The 24668-nt window shown below is 41.2% G+C and overlaps 1 protein-coding gene across 2 annotated transcripts in view; it reads right to left on the bottom strand.

Moving 5' to 3' along the window:
- ARHGAP6 (Rho GTPase activating protein 6) overlaps positions 1-20953 on the bottom strand; it is a 484972-nt gene extending 464019 nt beyond the window's left edge. For both annotated transcript variants that reach the window (XM_037157509.2, XM_037157510.2), the window contains exon 1: positions 19348-20953. In XM_037157509.2, the coding sequence (XP_037013404.2) occupies positions 19348-19926 (579 nt within the window). In that variant the 5' untranslated portion in view covers positions 19927-20953. The remainder of the gene's footprint in view (positions 1-19347) is intronic.
- Positions 20954-24668: the final 3715 nt, after the last annotated feature.

Below are 24668 nucleotides of genomic sequence, written 5' to 3'. Positions count from 1 at the left end.
CCCTGACTAAATAGTCAGGTATTGCATATGTCATAATTCTTATTGCACACCAGGATGCCACAGCACACTGGTTGAAAAACACTGCTCTAGACTGGGGACTTTCAGAACAAGCCATATGTATTTACTTTTCTGGGTGGAATTCTCTGAGGTGGACTGGCTTTGGACTTCCTTGGGTTATTGTGAAATTTTAATGATCCACTGCCATTTAAAGCATTTGGTGGGACTATTAGTCAATGCAAGCATTCAATGATATTAGTTATTATAATTATTATCTTGCTACACCCAGAGTTTGACATTTAAGTTATGCTTCATTGTTTGATGAATGAATGAGTGCATTAATTGGTAAGAGTGATAGATGATACTTCAGTAGCTGATATAGATTATCATTATCAACTGATGATACCAAAAATTAAATTTGTTCATTTGAAACCCCTTGCCTCTAAGCTTTATAAATGCTAGTTCTAAAACAGAGATACCTGTTTGTGTTGCTCTATGTTGTATCAACATCCAGTCATTTGGAAGGATCTCTATGGAGTAGACCAAAATGTTCTAAGAACAAGTAACTCTGCCCAATGATACTCTTATAGCCAATGAGGGTTACCTGAGCTACAGTTATTGCCAATTGAACAATGTGTACAAATTCCCTAAGGGCAGCAGATAAGTTGATATAATAATAACTCTCATCTAATGAATAACTACTAAAGGGCCAGATGGATAGTTTTACTTCACTTTTTACCCCCAAACTCTGAATATAATGCAGAAAGGAAAAGGGACTTTTTACCACTTATCCATGGGTATATGCATTTGACAGAAATAAAATTGCATTGTTTTTGATACAATTTAAAATAAGTACACAAATCTTAAAAGCTAAAATGTAAAGGAAAAACTATACTGTCTTACAATTCCACAACTAGTGCATACTTTCCTTATAGTTTTAAAAGCCTAAAATTGGAGTTGAAAGATGGTGATGGAGTAGGAGGGAGCAGATTCCACTTCCCTCTACACACAGGAGAAAAACCTGGCCAATCTACGGAGGAACAGAGCAAGCAGCCACCAGTACCCCAGTATATATGAAAATAAGAGACCAGAAAGTGTAGCAGACACTGAAAATCCAGAAGGTAAGGAGACTACTGCAGGACAATAAGGTCCCAGAAACCAGCACAGGGACTCAGTTATAGCCCCAGGCTGGGCACCTGGCACCCAGCACTCAGCACCCAGCACTGGGTCTACCACGGACACTTTGGGAGCCGTGAGCCTGCCATAGAGTCCTTGGGAGACAACTGGGTCAACTACTCCCTTCCTCCCTGGCCAGGCAGGATTAGAGCAGTGCCAACAGACACCTTGTTGCTTGAAGCTGCAGAGAGGGGAATAATGACAAAGAAGCAAACAAACAAGGGCCGTGATCACCCTCAGAGTCTGTGGTCGTTGGTTTGGGAGAGTTGAGAGTCCCGCAGTGATGAGTACTGACCCGGATAGTCACCAGTCTGGCTGGAGAATCAGGCTGTACTGAGCGGCAGGCTTGAGTAGGAGGAATTTCTCAAAAAGCAAACTGTTTGGGGGATTCTCCTGCGACAGCCGTTCAGCTTACTTCCCACCCAGTCAGGCAGCATTCCCGAGGTTGCCTGGAAGTCCCTGCGTTTCCCCACAGCACTGGGAAGGGTTCGCGCCCAAGCCCATGGGACCCAGGCAGCCTGGCCAGGCATGTGCGCCCACCTGCACCCAGCCCAGGGCAATGAGCCCCAGGGAAAGAGTGCTCTAAAGAAGACCTGGATACCCCACCTAGGGTGCTAGGGAGAAGCACCAGACTAGCTTTTGGGAGAAGCACCAGACTAGCTTTTGGGAGAGTGCTTGCAAGGCTGGCTGAGTACACAAGAAAGGCCACACCAATTGCCCCTCAGCGTGCTGCAGCCAGCAAGACCAGAAAAACTGGTTTGGCCAGTTTGAAACCAACAAGAGGTGGGGTTTTGTGGGGGGGGTTGTTTGTTTGTTTGTTTGTTTTTAAGTAATCTTTTTTATTTTTATTTTTATTATTGTTTTATCTTTCAATACCTTTTCCCTCTCCTTTCTTCTTTCTTGTTTTATTCCTCCTTCTTTTCTTTCCAATTTTATCTCTTCTTCCTCCCTTCTCCTACCTTTTTTTTTTTAATACTCACAAGCGAGACAAAAGACTTGGAACTGTGAAAGGACAAGAATTGGACCCAAAGAGGGGGCATCCCAACAGTTGAGACAGTGAGACAAATTTCACTTTGCTATTGCAGAGAAACTATAAGCTACTGTATATGTGTATTATCATTTTTTTCATTATTCTTACATCTTTTATTTTAATAGTATTTTTGTATTCCTCTTCTTTCTGTATAACCTTCTCTGCTTGGCTGGTTATATTGTATCATTTGACAGGTTTCCCCCATTCTCTCTTCCACAGTGTATTGCTAATTTACTATCCTTCATGTCACTTGTGTTCCTTTAGCACACTACTCAAAGTTCTATACCCCCTATTTATGTTATCCAGATCACACAGATTCTGTCATATCACTGTTGCTCTAATATTATTGTAAATAATAGCTGTTCATACAAATGTAAATATTTCACATCACCCCTGCCGGATCTTAGCCCACTCCACAGTTTCCTGAACTCTATTGGTGTAGTGGTTAACTCTATTCTCTCACACACTACACCTATTTATTATCCTTTATTCTCACCTTACCTCAGAATCTGACCTCCCACAACCTCAACTGCTTTCTAAATTGAACTCACAATCCTTCCCTCCCCAACAAGAGTCTTATCTTCTGTCCATCCTTTCCTAAAAGTAGCTAGTTGGGTTGAAGATCACGGTTAACACTATACATAACCAAAGGATCTCCTATCTCTTCTCTACCAGCTGCTACCGTAAATATCATAGAATACTCTCCAGCTGCCATAAACCATTTTGCCTTCCCCTCCAACTGATCACACACACACACACACACACACACACACACACACACACACAAAGAGTAAGTGAAAGCGGTGAACACCAGGATACCCACTGGAAGAGAAAACCCAACAACAAAGGAATCACCAACAGATAACAACAGAAGAAGGTGAAGGAGGGAGTAGAAACCATACAAAAATCAATCCAGGACCTATCTGGAAATACAACTAAATAGTGGAGAAACTACCCAGTACAAACAACTGAACAAGAGCAAAGAGAATCCTCAAAACCTTGTACACACAGAAGAACCAGCTTCAACACAACCTGCCCTCACCAGCACAACAAACTACAATAGGTGGTGGACAGAGCGACCATCAGTAACCAACTGGTAGAAAAGACCCACAAAAGAAAGACCCCAAAATGATCAAAACCCAAAGACAAACACAGAGCCAACTTAAAGGACAGCCCAAGGCCAGTGAGCTTGGGAGATCAAGGAGACCACACCACTAAGTCTCACAGGTATTCTACCACAGAAGTTTACACCATAAACCCAGGGAGCCAGACCAATCAATTTAAGAAGCTGAAGCTAACAAGAAGAGTCTCACAGACAATGAGAAGACAAAGAAACAATCCCCAAATGAAAGGAAAGGAGGAAGCTTCAGAAAAAATGCTAGATGAAATACAGGCAAGTCAGCTATCAGATATTGAATTCAAAGCACTGGTTATCAGGAAGTTCAAAGAACTCACAATGAGTTACGAGAAACTACAGGGGAACTACAATGAACTCACTGCAAACTATATCAACATGAAAAAGGAAATAGAAACTATTAGCAAGAGCCAAGAGGAAATGAAGAATACAATTTCTGAACTGAAGAACACAGTGGAAGGAATCAAAAGCAGGATAGATGAAGCAGAAGATAGGATCAGCAAATTGGAGGACAAAGTAGGAAAAAACACCCGGAAAGAGCAAGAAAAGGATAAGAGGCTCAGAAAGAATGAAGAGGTATTAAGAGAAATGCAAGACAATATGAAATGTAATAATATCTGAATACTAGGGATACCAGAAGGAGAACGAGAAGAGCAAGGGATAGAAAACCTATTTGAAAAAGTAACAATGAAAAACTTCCCTAATTTGATGACAGAAAAAGTCACACAAATCCAGGAAACACAGAGAGTCCCAATCAAGAGGAACCCAAAGAGGTCCACCTCAAGACACATCATCATTAAAATGGCAAAATTCCAAGACAAAGAGAGAATCTTAAAAGCAACAAGGGAGAAAAAGGAAGTAACATGCAAGGGAGCCCCAATAAGGTTAGCTGCTGACTTCTCAGTGGAAATGCTCTGAGCAAGAAGAGAATGACAAGAAATATTCCAAGTAATGAGAACCAGAGGCCTGCAACCAAAGCTACTTTACCCAGCAAGGGTCTCAATCAAGACAGAAGGCCAAATAAAGAGCTTTCAAGACAAAAGAAGTCTAAAAGAATACACCTCCACCAAAACAGCTCTGCAAGAGATGCTAAAGGGACTGCTTTAAGAAAAGAAAGGACAAGAGAGAGACAGAGAGGAACACAGGTACAAAAATGGCAATGAATAAGTACCTATCAATAGTAACCTTAAATGTAAATGGATTAAATGCTCCAGTCAAAAGACACAGAATAGCTGAATGGATAAGAAAGCATGACCCACACATATGCTGCCTACAAGAGACCCACCTCAGGACAAAAGACCATCACAGACTAAAAGTGAAGGGCTGGAAACAAATTTCCCAAGCAAACGGACAGGAAAAAAAAACTGCGGTAGCAATACTCATATCAGACAAAATAGGCTTTAAAAAAGGGCCATAAAAAAAGACCCAGAAGGTCACTTCATAATACTCAAGGGAAGAATCCACCAAGAAGACATAAACATTGTAAATATATATGCACCCAACATAGGAGCACCCAAATACATAAAGAAAATCTTGGAGGACTTCAAGAAAGATATTGACAGCAACACAATTATAGTAGGGGATTTTAACAGCCCACTGTCAAAAATGGACAGATCTTCGAAACAAAATATCAACAAAGATACTGTGGCATAGAACGACGCCCTAGATGAAATGGACTTAACTGATATATATATAGAGAGAGACCTTCATCCCAAAGAAGCTAAATACACATTCTTTTCAAATGCACATGAAATATTTTCAAAGATAGACCACATGATAGGATACAAAACAAGCCTCAACAAATTCAAGAAAATTGAAATCATACCAAGCATTATCTCTAACCACAAGGGACTGAAACTAGAAACCAACCCCAAGGGAAAAAAACTTAAAACACTCAAAATCATGGAGATTGACTAGCATGTTTTTGAACAATGAATGGGTCAAGGATGAAATTAGGGAAGAAATCAAAAAGTTTCTGGAAATAAATGAAAATGAACTCACAACAACCCAAAACTTATGGGACACAGCGAAGGCAGTCCTGAGAAGGAAGTTCATAGCAATTCGGGGCTACCTAGCTTTACTTCTTTAGAAGTTTTAGATTTGAGTAAATGGTTACATAAGCTACACCTACCATATCTTCATATAAATTAGAAATGATACCTTATGAGGAGGCTGAAAAACCTTAGCAGAATTTTAAGCATTTTATGTAAAAGGGATAGTTCAAGATGAAGAAAGGCAATCTAGATAATCAGGACCCATTGACTTTTCTGCATCTAGCTCCCCCAAGGGAGAACCCAAACTGAGAATACTATTGCAAAGAAAAATAAAGCATTTCATCTTTTTAAAACTCATAACTCTGAATAAACTATTTCAACTAAAAGAACCCTCAACAAGAGCCTAAATATTTGATCATTTCCATAATACTTTACTGATTTTTAGCATCATACTCTGTTATATGAGAAAAAGTAATATATTTCCAATTTAACCATAAATTAAAAAGTTAAAATACTGCCACTTCAGAAGAACAAATATATATTTGCTGAGTTCATGACCCAGAGTTTCTGAAGTTAGTCTGGGATTCATAACACACTTCTTGACCTTCAACTCTGCTTACCATCTCCATATCAACTTTCACATTTATTTTCTTGACATTTTGACAAACACAGTCTAACACCATTTATTTACAATGTATTAAGATGAGAATACAGATTCAATGTGCCTCTTTGGGGGAATGCTGAAAGACTCCAAGCAATACTCTGTGATGTAGTATGAAAACTGCACCTGTCTTTGAGCTCCCTTATAAATCATGAAAGGAGGAAACCAGACACATTAGATTGGCAGTGAGAATCTGGAGACAGCAAGTTCTAATCCTTGATTTTTATAAGTAGTTTGCAAGATAACTTTAGGTCAGTAGTTTAACTTTAAATCATTCTTCAATTTTAGTTTGATATATTCACAATTCTTACCTGCTAAAAAGAAAATATGACCAAACATTGTGTTAATGCTTAGTAAGAAAGTTAAGCCAACTTACACTTCTTTACCATCAATGATAACATGATGTTGAGAATTATCTATATAACCAGAGAGGCAAAATTTGTTGTAACATAATAAGTGTACCGGGGAGGCTGTTTTTTTAATACAATTCCAGGAAAAAAATCCATATCCATTATAATCTATAGGCAGAACTGTAAAGGTCTCCATGGGTGGTGGCTGGGCATAGACTGAGAATGTTATAGACAGGATTTAAGTACCACATGGAGTCCAGACTAGATAGAAAACTTTTTAAAGAATTTATCCCTGCTAATATGCTGTTTTGTTCATAGGATGCTGAAGTCACTCTAAAAATGTTCATGGGCATTACAGTTAGATTTTGAACAAAAAATTGAATGTAAATAGTATTGTCTCAACTTAGTGATGATGCCTTGTTACCTTGAAAAGATGTCAATGAAATGAGTCATGAAAAAAACAGTCAGCTTGATTGCACGTGGTAGTAGTGGCATGAAGTAGCAAGAGGAAGTGAGAAGAACATCAGGTGTGAGGGGGAAAAGCACACTGCCATATACCAGCTAGAGAATCAGGGCTGGACTGGGAGCTATCCAGTTTCCAACATTCTAAATATCCTACAAACAAAAAGTGTCTGGTGCAATGAAGTTCCTGTGACTAGTGTGTGGGAATAAAGGCTATCCCTTGGCCTTTTGGCATGTCTTGGGTTACACCAAATCCACAATGCAAGTCTAGCAGATTCCTGTGTTCCAAGTCACTAGGCCAAAACGCCTTCGGTGACAGCCTGCTGTTGCTCTAATGCCTATCGTGAAAAATATACCTTACTTAACAACTTGCAAAATAAATTTCCAATTGTCTTTTGCTGTTGTCCAACTTAGTTGTGTCTACTCATTCACTTGGTGATCACCTAAGCCTTCTTCAACTGCCATAATGGAAAGACCAAGGTGCCTGTCACACACTGTATGTGTGGAATAAATATTTGTTTTACTAAAGTAATACTTTTAGCTCAGCCTTACCTTGCTGCCTCCTAGCTGTGTGACCTGGGCAAATCTTCCATTTTTTTTTTTAAATATTTTATTTATTTATCTTTAGAGGGGAAGGGAAGGAGAGAGGGAGAGAAACATCAATGTATGGTTGCCTTTCGTGTGTCCCCTGCTGGGAAGTGGCCTGCAGGGAACTGGTGTGCAACCCAGGCATGTGCCCTGACTGGGAATCGAACCGCAATTGTCTGGTTCGCAGGCCCGCGCTCAATCGCAAATCTTCCATTTTATTTAACCTTGCTCTTTTTAGCATCTTTTACTATTTCCTATGTGCTGGGCACTTTCCAAGTTCAGTCCTGCACTGCTTAATGATGGGAATATGTTCTGAGAAATGTGTTGTTAAGTGATTTTGTCATTGTGAGAACATCACAGAGAGCAGTTACACAAACCTACATGGTATAGCCTATTATACCCTAAGGGTACATGATACAACCTATTGCTCCTAGACTATAAACCTATATAGCATGTTACTGTACTAAATACTTTAGGCAATTGTAACACAATGCTAAGTATTTGCATAGCTAAACATATCTAAAGAGTGAGACATGATAGCTACAATGTCACTAGGTGATAGAAATTTTTCAGCTCCATTATAATCTTATGGGACCACCATTGTATATGCAGTCTATCATTGACCAAAATACTATTATGTGGTGCATAACTGTAATTAAGTCATGAGTTCCTCACAAAAAGTCTTTCACATAGGCACTTTAATTATCCCCCATTTGACAGGTGAGGAAAGTGAAGCATTAATATGCTTTGTAACTTCTTCAAGGTCATATGGCAAAGCTGGGATTTGAACCCAGGCAGTCTTGATCAGAATCCAGCTCTAACGCATTCACATCATTTCCTCTCCAACTAAATCTGCCTACCTCTTAATCAGAATCTCAGTATACTCCTATACAAAATGAAGATTGATACTATCACCCCGCACAATTGTAATAACAAAAAACTGGTGAGAATTCTATAAATACTACTTGTTATTTTGCTTATCTTTATTATCATCACCCATCAACTGAAATAAGTGAGCAAGGAATCAATCAGATGTTCCAATCTGATCAGAATGATACCTTGCTCAATATCCAGAAAACCTAATGGCCCATTCCAGGATCTCCCTGGGCAAAATTATTACCTATAGAAGAGGCCTTTTATAATAACCCCTGAGGCGACATGGCTATTGTCACCTTAGGTTTCTCTTTTCCTTTCTCCATCCAGATTTGGTCCTCAGAGTACCTAATAGTTTCTCAACTTCTGAGAGATGAAGTTATTGCCAGTGCAAGCTGAGAATTGATCTGATGTTTATTCACATTTCGGTTCCTGTAACTGGAATTAATTTGCCTGTTTTCATGAGCTGTCCAGGAACACAGAAACAAAAACATGTTATTTTCCTTGATCCATAGTCCACTCAACTCAATTCACTTCCAATTTCTCCAAAAATATGGATTTTAAGCTCAAACTTCTCTTGGGTCCCTCAGCACACCACTTGTGAAGTGGCTTCTCAAGTTGTTTTTAATTCTAATGGCTCTTGAAAATCCTCAGCTGCTTTAACAGCTCCGGTATGATACGGCTAGGTAATTTCAAGATTGTAAATAGTTTTTAAAGTCTGACTATTCTGAAAACAATCTTTGTAATAGCTTCCTTGCTCTTGCTTCCAAAGAATAATAATAAGGACACAGAATTTCCACAGTAACCAATCTCAGAAAATCCCAGGCTGGCTATTGACTCTTCCATTCAATCTGCCAGAGCCATTACAACCTCTCCTGTTGCATCTTTCAGAATAACATCTAATGGACATTAGGTCTGGGCCTACTACGTAACCATTCCTCTATATTTATGTTTATGCTTTATTGAAAAAATCATGTTACAACAATACTGATATATTTTCTAAAAGTCATAATGCCATTTTTTAATTAACATTAAAATTCACCTATCATAAAATTCACCCTTTAAAGGTATACAATTCATACCATGGCTGCTGTGGCTCAGTGGATTGAGTGCCAGCCTGTGAACTGAGAGGTTGATGGTTCTATTCCAGGTCAGAGCACATGCCAGGGTTTCTCGCTAGGTCCCCAGCTGGGGGTGTGCAAGAGGAAATGAATAAATGTATCTCTTGCATATGGATGTTTCTTTCCCTCTCTTTCTCCCTCCCTTCCTCTCTGTCTAAAAATAAATAAATAAAATCAGCAATTCTTGGTATATTCACCAGGTTGTGCAACCATCAACATTATCTAATTTTAGAACATTTTCATCATCCCAAAGAGAAACCCAGTGCCCATTAGCAGTCACTTCCCACCCCTCCCTACTGTCAGCCTCTGGCAGCCACTAATCTACTTTCAGTCTCTATGAATTTGCCTATTCTGAACCTTTCATACAGATGAAATCATACAATATGTGAACCTTTGTGGCTGGCTTCTTTCACTGAGTATAATACTTTCAAAGTTGATTCATGTTATGGAACACACCAGAATTTCATTTGTTTTTATTGCTAAATAATTTTGTATTATATGGTTAGACCACATTTTGTTTATCCATTCATCTGTGGATGGGCATTTTGTTGTTACCACCATTTTGGTTATTATGAATAATGCTGATATGAACATTCATGTACAAGTTTTTGTGTGGACATGTTTTCACTTCTCTTCTGTATGTACCTAGAGATGAAATTGTTGGGTCATAGGGTAACTCTAACTGTAACTATTGAGAAACTGCTAAAGTATTTTGTAAAAGTACTGTACCATATTACATTCTCACCAGCAGTGTATGGGTTTTACTTTGTCTGCATCCTTGCCAATACTTGTCATTATCTTTTATTATAGCCATCCTAATGGGTATGAAGTGACATCTCATTGTGGTTTTGATTTGTATTTCTCCAATAGGTAACAAAAACATCATTGTTTACCAGATAACCAAATGACTAATTTCATTTTCTCACACATTACATTCTACTTTTTTGGCCCTATTGAAACATAGTTGCAGTTACAGTGCCTCTCCCTTTATTAAAAGCAATGGCTTAGCCCTGGCTGGTGTAGCTCAGTGGATTGAGTGTGGGCCTGGGAATCAAGCAACCATGGTTCGATTCCCAGTCAGGGCACATGCCTAGGTTGCAGGCCAGTTCCCAGCAGGGAACACACAAGAGACAACCATACATTGATATTTCTCTCTCTCTCTCCTTCCCTTCCCCTCTAAAGATAAATAAATAAATAAATCTTTTTAAAAAAGCAATGGCTCAGAAAGGATGTAGTAAACTGTAGAATACTATATCATACCTCAAAGGTGTGTCTCCAGGACTTGTAGAATAATTGTCAGAACACAGATTCCCTAGGGCATTGACTGGATTTTGATATGAAATACACTTTCCCTTATGAGGGCACCAGATTGGAAGAATCAAGTTCCACTATGGAAAACTGGGCTCACATTTCTGCAAACCCTGAATGTGTCAATGATGCATACCATAGTCAAAGTTTGTTTATCTGATGGTGGCATTTGGTGGAGTCATAAAGTAGAAATGGAGCTTTCTCAGATAGATATAAGATCAGGTGATCAAAATCAGAATAAGAAGGAGAGAAAAATAAAGGGTTCCCTTTGCAGGGAACCTTTACATTAAATCATAAAATCTGTATCATGAACCTGAAGGCCCAGACAGATTTATTGTTTGCCATCTTCCCACTCCCATACCTCATTCCAGTTGGATTTCTCTAAATCCTACAGGGATACATTTTAAGACCCCCAGTGGATTTCTAAGACCACAGATAGTCCTGAACCCTATATATACTGGTTTTTCCTATGCATACATATCTATGATAAAGTTTAATTTATAAGTTAGATACAGTAAGAGATTAACAGAAATAACTAAGATCAAATAGAAGAATTATAACAATATACTATAACGAAAGTTATGTGGATCTGGTCTCTCTTGCTCAGCAAACTAGCATGATTTTTTTGTTTGTTCTTCACAATTTCATGGATAGAAGATCCATTCTCACTGTAAATATCAGCAACCTCAGCATATGATTTTTTTCTTTCCTAATTAAGTCGAGAACTTTCATCTTTTCACTTAGAGGAAAGCACTTTATGGCTTCTTTTTGGCATATCCAAATTGTCAGCAACACTTCTCATGTGCTTTGGGGCCATTATTAAGTAAAATACTGGGAACTTGAACACAAGCACTGTGGTACCAGGAGAGTGAATCTGATAACAAAGGTGGCTACTAAGTGACTAGAGGACAGGGAGCATTTATAGTGTGGATGCACTGGACAAAGGGATGAATAGTACCCAAGGCAAGATGGAGCAGAATTTCATCATACTACTCAGAACTGCATGCAATTTAAAAGCTATGAATTGTTATTTCTGGAACTTTCCATTTCATATTTTCAAACTGTAGATAACTGAAACTGTGGAGAGTGAAACCACAGATGGTGGCGGAGACTACTGTACTATATTCTCTCTTAACTATAGGCTGCTTCTTCTAGCTGGAATGCTGCCTTCCTTCTTTCTGTTTGGCCAAAGCCTCCTTACCCATTGGTTTCATTTGAGGTGCCTCAGACCTCCTTAATACTTGTATCAGTGCCTTGTGGCTACTATAACAAATTACCACGAGTTGTGGCTTAAGACAACACACATGTATTCATTTATAGTTTTGGAGGTCAGAAGTCTCACTGGGGTAGGACCAAGATGTCAGCAGAACTGCATTCCTTCTGTAGGTTCTAGGCAAGAATCCATTTCCTTGTGCTTTCTCGCTTCTAGAGGCTGCCCCACTCCTTGTCTGAAGACTGCATCTCCCATTTTCAAAGCCCACGGTGTAGCATTTTCAAAATCTCTCTGCCTCCCCCACCCTCCTCCCTTTCCTTACTAATTCTATCCTTATATCTCTTTCTGTAACTCTGACCTTCCTGCCTCCCTCTTAAAGGACTTTTGTGATTACATTAGCTCACCCGGATATTCCATGATAATCTCAACACTTCAGAATCCTTAGTTTTACTCACTGCAAAGTCCTTTTTACCATTTAAGGTAGCATATCCACAGGTTCTGAGGATTAGGACATGGACATCTGTTTGAGGCCATTATTCTGTTTACCAGAGTCCTGGTATCATATTGCCATAGTATTCTGAACAAGTGCAAGGACTTCTTTATTTGAAACTATTGCTTTCATCAAAGGGTAAGCACATTGTGGGGCCCTGCATGATTGTTCCACATACATCCTCAGTGCCAAGGGTATAGCCAGCACTCAACAAATATTTGATGGCTACCTGGCTCAGTGGCCAGTTTGGTTTTGCTGGACCAGAGTTCCTGGGGGAAGGGGAGGATGTAGGCTAAGGTTATATTGTAAAGGACTATGAAATAACGGGCTAAGCAAGTTTGGTTTTTGCTAAGGGAGTTAACATGATTACAATTATGTGTTTGGAGTAGAATGCCAATAAGCCAGATGGAGAGAGAGAAACTGAAGGCAGGGTGACCAAGCAAATAAGGCCCCAAACTAGGCAGTGGCAATGAGAAGGAACAGCTGGAGAAAGATGTAAGAACTTGGATACATTCCACTACAAATCCTTTCTAGAACAGAGAAGTAAGCACAACAGGACTTGATAGCTTATTGAAGACAGGAGGAAAAAAGCAGGGTTGGGGGACAGGGACTGGAGACATCTCCAGCCATCTCTGGTAAACTAAGCATGAGGGGAAATGGTGACTCCAACTAAAATAAGAACTACAAAAAAAATGTGCTCAGAAGGATGGGGTGTTGATCTGTTCTGCCTCAAACATATAGAATATGAGGAGTCCAGTGATCATTGTGGGCAGATGTCTTGCAGAAAATCAGAAATAAATATGAGGAGTCCATGTGCAAGATCACAGTTAGACACAGAGTAGGAGTGTCCTGGAAAGGGATAATAGCTGAAGTCACAAAAGTGAATGAGATCATCAAGGGAGAATGATTTAAGGAGGAAAAAAAAAGCAGAATCATGGGGATGAGTGAACAAAGACAAGCAGAGACACAAAAGAACAGAAAGAGGTGTTAGATATGGAGAAACAAGCAGTAAAGAGGGAACTGAGACTCCTGTGTATGGTAGGGAAAGGAGGGGGTGGGCAGAATAGTACCAGCAGTTCTACCCAGAAGTCTATGAAAGGACATTTAAGAAGAGTCTTAGAATTGGGCACCTTCGAGAGAACTGTCTCAGTAAGTAATGGGAAGGAAAAGAGATCACTAAGCTTTAAGGTACTCCTGGTTACTTAATTTTTTCCCAGAAGTTTGGTAGTTTATATTAAGAGTAAAGAAAGATTTCACCATGGTTCTGCTCTCACCACATTGTCTGAGTTTGAGTTTAAACTTTTTAGTCCCTTTCTTTAACTGTAAAATAAGGAGGCTGCAGCTAGATGCAACCCAAGATCCTTTCTGAGTCTAAACCTGACTCTTTCCAACCTTCAAATCTCAAAATTCAGGTGAAACTCAATTGCAAGGTATCTGAGAAGCTGTCTTCACATTATTCTCTATTTAAGTTAAAAATTTCCCTAGAAACAAATTCTAGCCTAGATAACACAAAAGAGAGCAGATGAAAGTTGAATAACTGTATTTCTAATTTATAATTCTTATGGTATTGTGATGATTTCAGACATAATTCCACATAAAATGCCCTTTGTCAATTTTCACTATTAAGCTGTCTTACTCTAATTACTTCCTCTTTGGTGAAATGGGAAAGCCTCTATTTTTAATCAGAATATTCCTCTCTATTCATGTTTTAAATTTTAATTCCAGTTTCCATAATTACATATTTATCAGTCAATTCTTCCCCACACATATATTTAGATACCTTGTATTTTTTTACTAGACTCAATACCTTTAGAAAAGGCTTTTTTCCCTCAAATTCACAGCCTTAGTTGATATAGACCAAAAAAGAAGAAGAAAATGGCAAGGAGTAAAACAGAAGCATGAGAGAAGATGATACTGGAAAGCAACCTAGATTTCTGTTTCTTGTCTAAGGTAGCATATTACAGAAGCTTTCTCAACCCTGGTGCTATTGAAATTTCAGGCAGGATAGTTATTTGTTGGGGAAGTTATTCTATGCACTGTAGGATGATTAACAGCATCCCTGGCCTCTACCCACTAGATGCCAGTAGCATCCCCCCATCTCAGCTCTGGCAATAAAAAATGGCACCTGGTATTGCCAAATGTGCTGAGAATGCCAACTTGCCCCCAGTTGAGAACCAATGGTCCAAAGAGACAAACTCATTAAAAGCATTTCAATAGTGCAAGAAAACAATTTGCTAAAAATGGAAAAGTAAGAAATATAGAAGTATTATGTGTATATGCCATCTCCCATTTGTTTATAGGATCCTTGGAATGGTTTCCCCAAGCCCACCTCCTCTGAGCATTTATCCTCCCCCTTGTTTCACATGCCTTCCTCCCCACCAGACATCAGAGTGACCTCTCTAAAACACATATCTGATCATGTTACACCCCAGTGCTTTAAAAATCACCAGTTTCCCCCATTGTCTACCACAGGGTTTCTCAGCCTGGGCATTCTTGACATTGAGGACCAGTTGACTCTGTTGTGGGGGCTGTCCTATATATGGTAGACTGTTCAGCAGCATCACTGGTGTCTAACCACTAGATGCCAGTAGAACCTCCCCTGTAGCAGGTGAAATAATGTCTCACCAAAGATATCCATATCTTAATCTCTGGAACCTGTGAATATGTTAAGTTACATGGCAAAATAAAAATAAGGCTGCAGATGGAATTAAAGGTTAGTAATCAACTGACCTTAAAATAATTAGATTATCCTGGATTATTCAAGTGAGCCCAATGCTATCACAAGCGTGCTTAAGAGGGAGAAATAACTATGTGGAAGAAAGATTTTAACATGGCTAGCTTTGAAAATGAAGAAAATGGGCCACTGGAAAAGCAAAATATACAGATCCTAGAGTCCTCAGAGGGGACACAGCCCTGCCAACACCTTGACTTCATTTCTGTCCTCCAGAAATTTAAGATAATAAATTAGTTTTGGTCTATGCCACTAAGTTTGGGGTAATTTGCTACAGCAGCAATAGAAAATCAATACAACACCATCCCTAGCTGTGTCAACCAAAACTGCCCTCAGCCATTTCTAAATGTGCCCTGGGGACAAAGTTGCCTCCAGTTTTGAACAACACTACTCTGCAAAACATACAGTCCAAATTCCTGAGATGTGAATAGTGTGATCTGCATAATTAATGCTACCCAACCTCTTGTACTAGTATCCAACACAGCACAAGATACAGCCTATACTCCAGGCACACCAAACTTCTAACTTCAAACACACACTCGACACATTTCATCTCTCTGCAGATCTGATGCCAACAGGTGCCTTGAAGGGTAGACAATGTGCTTTCACCCTCCTGCCATTTTTATCCATGTCCATAGTTAGTCATCTTCTAAATACATGTCCAGTTCTGCTTTCAATAGCTTACTACATAAAAATCTACATAGTTGCAGCGTATATTAAACCGCAGATGTCCTAACCTCCTCCTCCAAAAAAATCATTGCTCCTAAGCCCCTCTAGGTATTCTTCATAGGAAACTAGCATCACCAACACCTCTGAGTGTGTCTACTCTTTTCCCTTTCATCAAGGAATCACTTTCCTTCTTCTCATAAATGGCAGTCATCCTTGAGACCAAGCTCAACTGTTCTCTACTTGAGATCAAGTGAAAATTTCCAATGATTCCCCAAAGTATAGTGAACCATCACACCACCATCCCCCTATCCCTGTTTTTCATTGTTTTGTGATCCTTGTGCACTGTACCTACTGGTTGATTCATCCATTCTCCTCAGAAGACTCTGAGCTCTTTAAGAGCTAGCATCATATTTTAGCCTCTCTGCCTCCTGGTAGTTAAGAGAAGTGACTGTGCTCAATAAGTGCTGGTGACATGAGTGAAGAAAAGAAGTCATAGATATAGAAAAATCTATTTAATTATGAATTATCAAAGCTGGGAAACTCCAGATTAGCTATGAGCATAATCCCAGCTCTGATCCAAGAAAATCAGGAGAACCCCACAGTTGGAATGACACCTTGTCTGTGATCAGAATCAGGGACATTACTTGGCTGCTAAGAATACAAGTTTAGAAGCATGTATCAGTTATATCATGCATCATTTACCCTTTTTCTACTCAACAGACATTCTACCCAGCATGTCCATGAATCAGAGTTTGTTAAAGCAACCCTGGAATATTAATAGAGCTGTAGATGATTTCAACTAACACCTCCAGGTTTTAGGCCATTTGTGAGCTTTGAGTGAGCATAACTCATAGAGCTACAGGCACTTATGAGACTATTGGGAGTGGGAGCCGTTGTAACAGAATTAAATTTAAAACCAGAGAATCTGCTCAAAGAACTAAGTAGAAATGGACATGATCCATCATTGGCTAAATCTGAAGGAAGGTGAATTATCAGGTCTGCCTATGGATTCAATAGAAGAGAAACAGAAAAGCGAATAAACTCTAAAGGATCCATGGAGAGGGATCCACATAGTTTCAAAATTGAATGGAGGCCCCAGGGAAACATTGTGCCAGCTGAAAGCACTTCTGAGGCACTCACTAGACAGCCAGCATGGAACACTACATTCAACTCACTGGTACAGTGATTCTCAGCTAGTGCAATTTTGACACCTATCTTTAGACCTTTTTCATTGTCACACTGGTGGGGATGGGTGCTAGTGAGTAGAGGCCCAGGATGCTGTTAAACATCCTAAAATGCACAGGACAGCCCAGGCCAAAAAGGATTATTCAGCCACAAGTGTCAATAGGGCAGAGACTGAGAAACCTTGAGCCAGAACAACCAGGAAAAGCACAAGAATCAAATCTGTACGAACCAGCTCTCAGCCCTCAGGGCCCCATAAGTAGCCTTGCAAAGTGATCATTTGCCAAACTTTTGACATCATTAGTAAAAATTCTCTTTTAGGACAAAGGACCTGGCTTGCTTGCCAGTGAGAAGGACAAGCAGCACTCAATAAGATGAATTTCCTTGGTTTTTGAGAGGGTTCCAAGGCATTAAACCTTTAAAAGGTAATCCAGGCCATTAAATTCCAGACCCAGGGGCTACTTTAGGATATCTGGGCCTCTACTAAACAAAATCAGCCTTAGATCTTCATGCCAAGATTCTACACGTTCACTCTATGTCTGCCTCAAGGATAAATGGATCATACACACACACACACACACACACACACACACACAGATGAACACTTTATGAGAAAATTTTGTTCTTTTGCTAGATGGTTATGTACTTAGTTTTAACCATTGCAAAGAGGTGAAAGTCCCAGTAGATAAGCTTGCAGACTGCACAAATACTCATAAAACAGTTTAAAGCCACCAGTATAGCTACAGTTCAGATACTTGTCCATTGATTATGAGATTTAATGGCCAAAAAGTAATTTCTAGCCAGTTGTGATCATTTACAATAGAATGCCTTTTGGTCATAACAGTGACAAATTGCTCCTATATATTACATTCCAAATATGTATGGATGCTATAGAAAATGGGAACTTTCTTAATGATGCAATTAGGTTTAAAGGTGATGTCAGTGGCTATCTAATCCAAGAACTTGGCTTGCTTTTTCATTTGTCTCTTTCTCTCAACTCCAACAGATTAATCTGATAATGCGTGCTTCTGATATACAGCGGAAATGCAGCCCCTTCCAGAGACCAAGAGAAATTCAATATTTATATTTTTGATATTTGAGTCTTTCTAATGCTGAGTTTCCTGGTTTGGAGAAAATCTCTTGCTCTCTGAATTGACTTTTCTTTCTCCTGCCTGTCTTCCTCAAGAAAATAGGCAGAATCACCAGCAATGTTTGTTAGTTTTTGTAATCATACTCCCCACCCAACAGCAGCTGCTACTTTGACACAGTTAAACTAATATTTTATTAGTATGTGATGCTAATATTTCTGATAACTACTGCTGATTTTTCTAAGGCGATTTATTAAAAGCCAAAATCTCATAGTTATCTCATGTTAACAGAGTAAAGTATGATTTTGGATGTTATTTTCAAACATTTTTCTTGGTTCTGTTTCCTTTATTTATTCTAAATCTCCAGCAATTACATGGTATTGCATTTCATTTCTGTAATTCTAATAGTACTTTAAAATATTTAATTACAACTGATGGAATCTCCCTTCCTTTATGGAAACAGATCCAAGGCAAATCTATAGAGTTTGTGCACTGAGATAGGAGCTGTTTGTTTTAAAAACAACTACTATTTATTTTGTAAAAGCATGTTGCTTTCCTTGTACCCATCAACCAGTTTCCCAATAGCTCTGTTTTCCATTCTTCCTAACCAGAGAGCTCCGAGACCTTGTTTATTAATGATTCCCGACTCACATATATTTCACTAATGAAATAAGTAAAAGAAGTGAAATTAGGACAACTGCTAGTTGTCTTTAGTGGAATTTCAGCATGTTTCCATTACTTTTCATAGCCTTAATCAGAGATTTTTTCCCCTATATTAAACTAGTACTCCATACCATAGAGTTCTAATTTCAGAAGATCAAAACTAGAGAATTTTGGTAGTTACTCCCCTCTACCACCCAAACACACGGAACCACAATGACACCCTCCAGAATAATGTTCTTGAATTATCTGTAGAACAACCAGATGGCAGGCATATTTCATCTAGCCCTTACAAACCACTTAGAAATAGATTATTTGAGTTCCTAAACATATCAACTTTTGGTGAGGAGATAAGAGGACCCTTTGGAATGGCCTGCAGGCAAACAGGAAAGCAGAACACCAAGTCTTCCTCCAGCTCCCACCACTGCTCCAAGTGGAGCCAAGAAGCCCTAACAACAGGCACAGGTGTGGCCACTAGGACCCATTTCCAGGAACCAACCATTCACCAGCCAAAGAGAAACAGCCTCAGAGAGTTCCTGGCTCTGTAAATGTGATGAAATTAAACAGCTTCCCAGGTGTCCATCCTTGGGCCATGATGACCCATGGCACCAGACCCTACCTCGGACTTCCACACGACGTAGGGGTGGCCATGGCTGCTGGGTGGGGACTGGAACTTTCTCTGCTGGAGCCACCTCCTGGGAGAAGCGAAGATGCTGTTGGAGCCTCCCCCGGAGGAGCAGAGGATGGCGCTGCGGCCACTGCCTGGCCCAGTCAGGACCGAAGGCAGGTCCCAGGCCATGCTCTTCTTGAGGCTGCTGCGACCCAGGGGGACCTCATAGTCAAAGTGGAAGCTGCCAGACGGCGACTTCTCCTGCGGGGTGCTTGGAGTAGAGAAGGATGAGCAGAGGGGTCCAGGGGGTGGGATTCGGTTGGCTCGGGGGTGTGGGCCCCTGGAAGAGGACGTCGAGCGGGCCCCAAGGCCTTCAGCCGGGGACAATGGGGAGCATAGGCGGCCCCCGGTGACCCCCGGAGAGCCGCCCTCCACGCCCACCTCGCCCCCGCTGCCGCCGATCAGGGCTGGGTCCAGGCTGCGGGTCTGGCGCAGCTTCCTCTTGGAGAACCCCTGGGCTGAGGCCGAGCCACTGGAGGCTGGCGAGGAGCAGGAGAAGACACTGTGGAGCAGGCTTTGCGCAGACATCAGGGCAGGGCTATGCCCGAGGGCCACGTTCTTCCCGGTCTGGGAATACTGGCGATTTGTGCCGCGGAAAGAAAAGGGACTCAGGAGATGCTGCCAAGCTCAGAGGGTGGTGGTGGGCAGTGCCAGGCTCACGTGCCACTAGGGCACTACAAGTGCCCCGGTGGGGGCAAAAGCAGGAGATCCATCACCAGCCTTCTATGAAAAGGGTCGAGGGCGCCTACAGCGGCTAGAGCCTTCCCCCGGAGCCGAAGTTGCGAAGGAGATAGAAAGAAAAAGGAGGAGGAAGGTCAGGCGCTCCCTGTGTTCCCAGCTCCAGCGCGCCAGCGCTACTCCTGCTTCCCAGCTGAGGAAAGAGACTCGGGGCTCCTGCTCCCTGGCGCTGAGCAGCCTCGAAGTCTCCAGCAACCTCTTCCTTGCACCCTAAGGATGGTCGCGGTGGGCTGGGGAGGAGGCCTCCTGGGCGTGCGCCCAGGGCGCGTCCGTGCTCCTAATGCAGCGAGAGGGACTTCCTCCAGCGGTGGAGCTAGGCTCCCGGGCTGCGCCGCGGGAGTACAGTCGCCGTCTCCCGGGGCCCCTGAAGCTGCGTGTCTGGCCTGCACTTGGCTGCTGCGCCCAATCCTTCAACTGGTTAGGCGCAAGGGTATCTCCAAGCTCCAGGTTCCGCAGAGTGTCAGTCTTGCCACAAAGCGGGGACACGGAGCCCGCTTCGCCCAGGGCCTTCCAAGGGCTGAGTGTCTACAATGGGAGAGAATTCCTGGCAGTGCTCAGGGAGCTAAGGAGAGAACCCTAGGGGCAGATACCCATGGTCCGTTCGGAGGGACTCTTGATATTCGCAACCCAGCTTTGGGCCCAGGGCAGGCGCGGAGATGTCCCCGCATGCACACTCAGGATAGAGGCAGCGGGAAGCGGGCAGCCGGGACTGGTAGGGCGGGAGCGAAGCCAGGTCTCAAGCTAAGGCGGAGCCAGGAGCAGGAATAAGCAGAACCTGGAGAAGTTTTCCAGACGCCCAACCTGGGAGCCGCCCCAAAAACCCGGTCTCCTAGGGAGAAAGCTGTGAGGACGGAAGTGTGGACCTTCTCCCCGGCTTCCCCTCCCCCAGATCGAGGGGGGCGCCAGCTCCACTCACGTTTCTGGAAAGGAAAGGAAGTGTCAGATTGCACCCCACCCACTGGTGTTAGATTGGCAACCCAGGACAGTCGCTCTGAAGTTGAAGTTAAATGTCCTGCCTTCCTTCCCCACTGCTCCCCCACCCCCACCGACCCTGCTGTTTTTGCTTTTTAAACAGGAGAGATAGAGAGTTCAAAAGAGCTGGAGATGGGACCTAGTAAGTGCTGGGACGGTGGGGGGAATCCTCACTCCGAAAATGTACTCCAGAAGGAGGAGTAAGGGAGGCTGGGCGGGGTCAGGCGCCTCCAGGCGTAGGGCAGGCGCTGGACACAGCGTCAGCCTGGAGGCTGCGGAGATTAGCGCTTTGAAAGCGTTGGGTTTCTGGTTCGGATCTTGTACGCCTCTGGGCGAAGCACGCCAAAGCCACATTCCTAGGAGGCTGGAAAATGCTGGCGACGTCAATATTCCCTGCTTGGAAACCAGTCTAGGAGCAGCTTCTCCCGCTACCATCCCGCCGCTGGAATCTGTAAAGCGCAAAGCCTCGCCCGTCTCTCTGCGGGCTTTTGACGTAACATTTAAGTTTTGCAACGCATTTTACAACCTTCTCATTGGAAAGCAGAGATAATGCTGGAAATGCCAGCGTACTTTGTGTAATGGTTTTCGAGTGTCCCTTTTACTACTTCAGGGTGCAGAGAATGTAAAGGCGACTTTCCTTTACCATTTCTTTTATTAAAGAAAAAAAACTTAAGATGAACTTATAAATACAGGTGTTGGACACGAACATTCGCTTTGTTGTGTATGTACCAGAATTGTCCAACTCTGATTTTGGAAAGCTTCTTTTATTCCCTATAAAATTTTCTGGGGGAAATTAATTTCTTTGTTTTTTTAAAAAGTGTGCTCAATGTTCCTAGATACTTGACTATCTAGGAGAAGGCATGTAGTGATATCTAATTAACAGAAAAATTTGCTGCTTCTTTCCCACCCCAGGATTTCTCAGGTACTTTTTTTTTTTTTGTAAATGCAGCAAGATGGTTTGCACGCAGGGCATTTCTTCAGTAACTTTATGAACTAACTATCTGCTGCCTGAAGACCAAATAAGATACAAATTTTCCATTTCACCACTATCCATCTCTTCTTACCCTGAAACTTTAGTATTTTCAGTGGCTGGTGATTAGGTGTGCTATGGAGAGGCACAGCATTTAAAGTCCCTTACTTCCTTGCCTGACTACACACACCAAATTATTTTGGGGACATTGTTGGTGTTTGTTTTATTCTCTCCTCAAACAAGTCACATTAGAAGTAAAAGAATGTGGGTCTTGCCTGCCCTTTTCTTAGCAATACCTTGTAACTAACTTGTCACTAGTAATGAAAACACTTAATGTCTCTACCATTTGAATACCATTGTGTGAAATTGGTTATGCCCCGTTGGTTTTTGGCATTTGGAGTAGATGGTTAACAAAGTCACACTTCATAGAATCACTTTTAACTCAAGGTGGCTGAGCAAATGTTATTTAGGAATCATATACATTCTGTTTCTCTAAGCTCATATGATGACCATGGGGTTGGAAATACAAACCTGCTGTAATTAAGTAGGGCTAATAAGAATGCCCTGCAGGCACCAATTCACACATTCTTGGTCATGGATATCGGAGATCCAATGAGCAGAGGGAAACTTCTATTGGCACTTGCTGCTTGGAGCAAACTTATTCAGTTCATTCATCATCTTGTTTCCAAGGGGTCCTGACCCTCCCTCCATTAGCCTGAGGCTTGCCTCCCGGTTGGAAACAATGAATAAGTTGTTTTAAATAATCACAAATATTTAGCTCAGGCTCCTTTTTAAAAATCCGGTGTAAGTATACGTGCTTTTAAAACACGGGGGGGGGGGTGGAATGTAATGGCTCTTCTGGAAAGATTTTATAAGAAATTATTTGGATTTTTAAATGCTATTTTTTAAACTATTTTGATTTCCAATCTGATTGCCATTAGGTTTACTTTTCAGTCATTGCGGCTTATGTTATATTCATTCATTCTTAGGGCATCCTATTTTACTCTTGTTATATAATCCCTTTGCTTATATAGACCTACTCACATTGGCTTTACTGATTGACTGTCATCTTATGCCAAACTCAATTAAGGAAGATCCAGATTTCATTTACCAATTTCAAAAATGGCTGGTGTTGTTACACTGATCCCCAGAATCTTTCTTATAATTCATCAGCCTGCTTAAGAATCGTTATAACTGCTGGTCTATAAATAAATGATTTGGAATATATGTACTTTAAAAATCAGGTCTTCAGAGGGGAGAAGGAAGGGAAGTTAAGGGGAAAAAGGGGGAGGGATTTGGAGGAACAAATAGGAAGGACACAGGGACGAGAACTAAGGGGGGTGGAAAAGGGAGGGAGGTGGGGAGCAAGGGGTGGGGGAGGCTGGGATGGGAAAAATAGACAAAAAACTGTACTTGAAAAATAACTAAATAAAATTTTTTTAAAAATCAGGTCTTTAAGACTTTGCTCCTTTATCAGGGCATTTGCCATTGAAAACTAGTATCCATAGTTGTTTACTTTTTCCTTAAAGCTGAAGTTAATCAAAGCCTTAGGATACCTTTTATTAAAGGACAGAACAGTCTGTTCACTACTTACTCCCTGTTATAATTATCCTAAGAATTTACAATAAAAAAATCTATTCCATCTGGTCACAGCACAGGGACAGTCTAATGAAAGTTCTGGAGTCCTTTGTCTAACATCAAGGATCCTAGATAACTCATCAGTTTTCTTTCTATTTTCTTGAGACACTGTTCTACAAACACATACATCTTACTACCAAATGATATAGTCTATTAAACCTAACTTTCCCTTTTCTTAACTTTATCCCTTGAAATTTTTGTTTTCTCCAGCCAAAATTCCTCTTTCCCCTTGGTGTTAAGACCCTTGAGCTATTTGTAGATTTTTATCATGCCCCTTGGGTCTGACTTCGTGGTTTGGCTACACTATAAAGTTCATATTTTGTTTTAAAACCATCATTGTAGATGATCTCCTCTGGATTCCCTCCAATTACTTATTCCCTTTCAGTCCTGAGGAACAATGCTTCAGGTTAGGGCATCCTATTTTGCCTTCATTTGTTATATAATCCCATGGTTTATGTAGTCCCAAATCACACTGATCTTCCTGATGGACTTCCATATAATATTTCAGATTTCTATCTGATTGGCTCCGAACTCTTAGTCAGCATCACTGATTTTTGTTTCATTCTGCCTATGTCTCTCAGATTCTGATCCCTCTGGTATCATTTCTACATTCTTAGTGGTGTGTGGGGGTGAAAGTTCACAGCATCTCACTGTCCCATAGAAGAAGATAAGGATTCTGCTTCTAAGCTTCTAAAACATGAAAAGAGGGACATGATTTTATTTTATTTTTTAAACCTATCTTTTTAAAATACTTGATTTATTTTTAGACAGAGGGGAAGGGAGGGAGAAAGAGAGGAAGAGAAGCATCAGTGTGTGGTTGCCTCTTGCGCACCCCCTACTGGGGACGTGGCCACAACCCAGGCATGTGCTCTGACTGGAAACCAAACCAGCGACTCTTTGGTTCTCAGGCCAGTGCTCAATCCACTGAGCAACACCAGCCAGGGTGGAACAT

This window comes from Artibeus jamaicensis, unplaced genomic scaffold (assembly GCF_021234435.1).
Source record: "Artibeus jamaicensis isolate MK-2021 breed Jamaican fruit bat unplaced genomic scaffold, CSHL_Jam_final scaffold_1283, whole genome shotgun sequence".
NCBI classification, from domain to species: domain Eukaryota; kingdom Metazoa; phylum Chordata; class Mammalia; order Chiroptera; family Phyllostomidae; genus Artibeus; species Artibeus jamaicensis.
Note: the sequence above shows the minus strand (reverse complement) of the source record. Positions and strands in the feature narration are given on the sequence as shown.